The sequence below is a fragment of the Micromesistius poutassou genome (genome assembly GCF_964030765.1).
Source record: "Micromesistius poutassou genome assembly, chromosome: 19".
In the NCBI taxonomy this organism is placed as follows: Eukaryota; Metazoa; Chordata; class Actinopteri; order Gadiformes; family Gadidae; genus Micromesistius; species Micromesistius poutassou.
Window position 1 is genome coordinate 12,660,367 of NC_140289.1, and position 5,041 is coordinate 12,665,407.

General features: G+C 44.0%; 1 protein-coding gene across 1 annotated transcript; it reads left to right on the forward strand.

The window, feature by feature from the left end:
- Nucleotides 1-3,826: 3,826 nt before the first annotated feature.
- On the forward strand, nucleotides 3,827-5,041 carry LOC311364338 (uncharacterized protein; the record flags this gene model as incomplete). The annotated part of the gene is made up of 3 exons (XM_084484317.1): nucleotides 3,827-3,956; nucleotides 4,448-4,562; nucleotides 4,745-5,041. 3 exons carry the CDS (start codon nucleotides 3,827-3,829, stop codon nucleotides 4,803-4,805), a joined length of 306 nt encoding a protein of 101 aa, XP_084340443.1. The 3' UTR covers nucleotides 4,806-5,041.

The following is a 5,041-nucleotide window of genomic DNA, read 5'->3' on the forward strand; positions in this document are numbered from 1 at the left end:
CACTGACAGCAGCAGAAAATGGGTCTTCATGGGTCAATGGGTCTTCTAAGATGAGTCAAATGGCATACAATACAAACACACAAAATAGGCATGTAAAAGACCAATGGTGAGCACAATCAACACCTGAATGCAAACTTATTGACTTAATAACTTTTACTATACACACATACACACACACACACACACACACACACACACACACACACACACACACAGGCACTCCATGTGCAGCGACACAGCCACAGAAAATGTATGTTTGGTGCATGAACTAAAATAACTTCAACTTTAAATAATCTAACAAGAACTTAGAGAACATAAACTGGAAAAATATGTCAACATCAGCTCAACTAAATGGCATCTCCTTATGACTGGCCCAGAGGTTTGAGTGATATGTCTGATGGCCCTCCCTCGCCACTAATTACAGGCAAGCATTGTTTTTAGCATTTAGCTTCTACCGGCAGTACACCCAGATATGTAGCAAGCATCTAGCCTCCAGCCATATAAACGGGGGTCCCCACAGACAAACGAGTGACCGATATAAAAATCATATTTTCAATTTATTAATAATTTTAGCACCACTAACATGAAATAACGTAACCGTTTAAGCTTGACATGGTATTTCTAGGTTAAATATTGACGTTGGATAGGCCCCCGCGACGTCCGCAATGGTAAGCTTTCATAGCCACCTCGGGCTATTGCGCTCCAGCCTCACCGCCCAATCTGGCAACACTACCTGAACGTCCTCACCTCCCAATCTGGCAACACTGCCTGAACGTTCTCTCCGCCCAATCTGGCAACACTGCCTGAACGTCGTCCTCGCGCTCAACGTAACTTAATCAGGGCCCCGTTTCCCGAAAGCATCGTTAGCCTAAGTGCATCGTAAAGTTCATCGTACGATCATTGCAGAGTTTTCAGACCGTTTCCCGAAAGCATCGTTGTGTAACAACGTCGTTAAAACCCTGGTAGCTAACGAGGGCTCCAGGGGCACTCGTAGAGCACTAATAGCATCGTGACTCAGTGGAGTCACCAGTTTTAATAAAACACCATGTGTTTTATTAAAACACATCCAATACCACGGAATGTCCAGCTGGCGCTATTTCGCAATACCCCAAAAACAGTGGTTACCGCCAATATATTACTCGTAGACTACTGTTAGATTTAAACAGCAAAGACAGACATGTTAGAAGTCAACAAAAATATAACGCATTGCAGCAATTTAAAATTCCAAAAATACATGCGCAGTCGAAATGTACCGATCAAACGCCACGTCACAAGGCAACCCTATCACAAGGCATATAATAAAATCAAATGATTCCATTGCTTGTGTGGGAGGTCGCTTGCGAGCTGCACTTGCTGTCTCCCTCTGATTTTAATTCAACCATCGTGGTTAAAATGCCCTCATATTGATCAATGACAGAAGACATACTGTACATATTGTACATGCTGAGACCAGCGGGTGTCTGAGAATTTCTGCAGGCGTTTTTTGTTGCGATTGTTTGCCATAAAGCACTGTAGTAAAAAAATAAAGTACACAGTTACGAACATCCCTGACCTTAGTGGAGTGCACAACCGCCAAGTTGAGAGCGTGGTTTCTGCAGTGAACGTAGACTGCTGCGGGAAACTGTGCTGCGATGCGTGCCATTTGTTGGGAAAAACAGTCTGTCTAGTTACTTGACCAGAGAAAATGAGACGGAGAGGTAATAAATTCTGTCAGCATGAAGGCCTCGGATTTATTATTATTATTATTTATTAAGTGGTAAAAGTGATACAGGTTTATAAAGCGTGAACGATCGAATATTTCTAAGTCCCTCAGCGCTGAGGTCGTCTGGAGCTTCGCCTCCGTGGAAGTTCTGCTTCAGAAGAGTGTGAGATGATCTGTGTGGTATAGTCTTATGCTGTGTTTTCCTCCTAACGAGGTGTGTGTGCTTAGGGTTGGTGTGTGTGTTTTTGGATGTTATCAGGGCTGGCGTGGGGGTTACCTGGATCCAGCTCCCCGTTCAGCTCCCTAACCTTGGGAAAGGCGGGAGGCGCCCTGGGCTGCGGTTAGACTATGTGTTAATGACTGTGGTCCAACGGTGGGATTTCTAACCGTCTTCTGGGTTGACTGGATCTTACGGGTCATGACATAAAAGTTGAAAGGCGTACTACACACCTGTTCTTGCGAATGTGTGGTGCATTGTCTGAGTCTCCAGCATCTCCCCTAATTGGGACATGCGGCCTCCGGCTCAGGCTTTGACCTGAACGAATAGCTGACTATGCCTGTGTTAGTTTAGAACTAGGGTTAACTATATTCGTAATGTACGTGTCATGTGGTGTGTTCGTAATGTACATATCATGTGGTGTGCTCATTAGGTTGCTTTGCCCATCACTTTCCTGCTTACATTGCCCGCACCGTCATACCCCTGCCCAACAATATGGGCAGGAATCAATCTAGACCAGCAACAGCAATAGCCGTGTCAATGCCTCTGCGTTTGAATGATAATGAATGAATGGAACGTTGAATTTTTAATGTTGACACCAAAGTTCCTAGACTAGAGAGTGCGCGGCACACCAATCACTGAATGAATGAATAAAACCTTGTGCAGAATCAGAGAAAGTCTGCCCTCTTTGCGGCGCATGTTTCAGAAATCAGCACATTTAAATAAATGCTATAGTTGTCACACAGACACATGCTATTTTTTATTTTTGTAATATGGAATTTCAGGGGAGAAAATGCCGTGAAACAATGTACGCACAGTGCGTTCAGGATTAGGACTGATATAGCATATGTCGGCCTAGACCTAATCAATTGTGTTTTAATATTTGTAGCATTCATATTAGTCTATTCTTTTCATAGGCTACTTTGCTGTTGGCCTTGATGGGGATATTTTTTTGCTGCCACAAAATATAGTTTAATCCAACAACATTCCTGCGTCTCCCCCTCCTACGGAGCCCATTTCAGCACCGTGTCAGTGGACAGCTACAAGCCTACAATGTCGTAAAAGCAGTGCACGCGTGTTCATGTTAAGAGGAGTTTCGGGAAACACTCGGAAAAAGGTTACGAAGCATCATAAGATCCATCGTAAGAATGATCGTACGACCGTGGAGGATCCATCGTTATTGGGAAACGGGGCCCAGACCAACTGGAAATATACGAAGCGGGTAGGGAAATTGAAACTTAAACTGTGATTCTGAAAAAAGTATAAATGATATCGAAATTCTGTTTTCAGATTATTGAAGATACAAGTGTGTTGATTTGTTAAACGTTTGAACGAAGCTTAACGATAAAAAATGGACCAGGTTACAGAGTCTGAAGAAGTTGAAGGGTCAGAGAATGGGCAGACGGCTCTGCCGTCCTCCCATTGACTTCTATTGTAAAAAAGAGTATTTTAAAAGTAGAATATCTTAAAAAGTATAAAATATTTTAAAAATCTGAAAAGAAGCGCACGATTCCAAGCCAATCTGTCTCTAGGTAAAAAATTGAGGAAGGAGATAGGTCCCAAAGTGGGTCCCAAAGTGTGTAGAGAATAATAAAAAAGAAAGAATAAAACTTACTGTGTGTTCACACCACACTTTGAAACTGCAAAGAATGCAAAGTGAACGTAGAGACGCGTATTGGGTGAAATTTTTTGTCTCTGAAACCCGCGACAAGATTTGATTGACGGGGCGACAGTTTTCCCCAAAACGGGCGGGCGCGTTCACGTGGATTTGTCGCACGAATGAGCGACAGATTTCGCAGAAGTTGAAATATTTCAACTTCTTCGCGGCATTCGCGTTGAAATAGCCAATCAGCGTTCACTCCCCGAGTGACGTAGCGTTCACTTCCTGATCCAGATCAAACTGCAAAATGGAAGAGAAACTCATACTTGTGGTGTCCCCTCATCCAGTCATTTTTGCGGCCAATAACGCTGGATGTAAGGACAGAAATAAAAAGGCCAGTGCCTGGTTAAAGGTCAGCCAAGACGTCGGGCTGGGTGGTAAGTTTTTAAAAATTACTTTACTTTAAAAGTTACTTTATTCCAGCTATCAATTTTACTATGAACCAAGCTAGTGAGTTAGCAGTTAGCATTCAACAGTTCAGTTCGGATTTCACAACGTAGGTTTGTTTCTTGTCAGAGGACGAGTGCAGAAAGAAATGGAAGGGGCTCAGGGACACGTACCTGAGGGAGAGGAGGAAGGAGGCAGGAGGAAAGAGGAGTGGGTCAGCAGCAGGGGCTTTTAAAAAGTGGAGGTTCTCTGCGATCCTGTCTTTCCTCGACCCGTTTGTTACTCCAAGGGAGACGAGTAGCAACATGGGGGTCGAGGAAGACAGGATCACAGAGGACCAGGGTTCAGAGGCAGCAGCAGCAGAGACAGCAAGTGACATAGGAGGTTGGTCGATAAGTACACACACACACACACACACACACACAGCTTGACAGATTCATGATTTGTTCTATAGATTGATAACAACCTCTTGTCACCTCAGAAGATGTCGCTAGTTCAAGTGTGGAGGAGCCTGCTGCTGCCTCTGAACCCACACCACCACCACCAACACCACCACCCCCTGCTGCTGATGCCACTCCTGCCACTCCTCGCCCCAGGTATGTCATTTAACATGAGAGAAATTACATTTATTTCATGCTACACTTTGTTTATGTGGTCATGAGGGTCCCTATGTGTGAACTATGTTATGAGTATGACTAGTTATGTATTCATAGCCTTTCATGTTGAATGTATTTTTGTCTGTTTCCTGACCCAAAAATGTTGTCTCCTTTTCAAACAGTGAGAAGGAGAAGGAGAGTGGAGGGGGGATGACCTGGAGCGGTGCCTCCTGGAGGTGTTGAGGAGACCGCCCCCACCTGCTCCAGCGCCTCCACCTCCTCCAGCACCTCTCTCCGAGGACAAACATTTTTTTAAGTCTCTCCTTCCTTCCCTGCAACGATTGCCACCCCATGCCAAAGATGAGATAAAATTTCAAATTCATAAACTTTTATATGAAGCAAACAGTTATTATTTCAATAATACACAGGATCAGATGTTATAATCCCTTGTGCCAAAATCCAAGGAAAACACATATTCA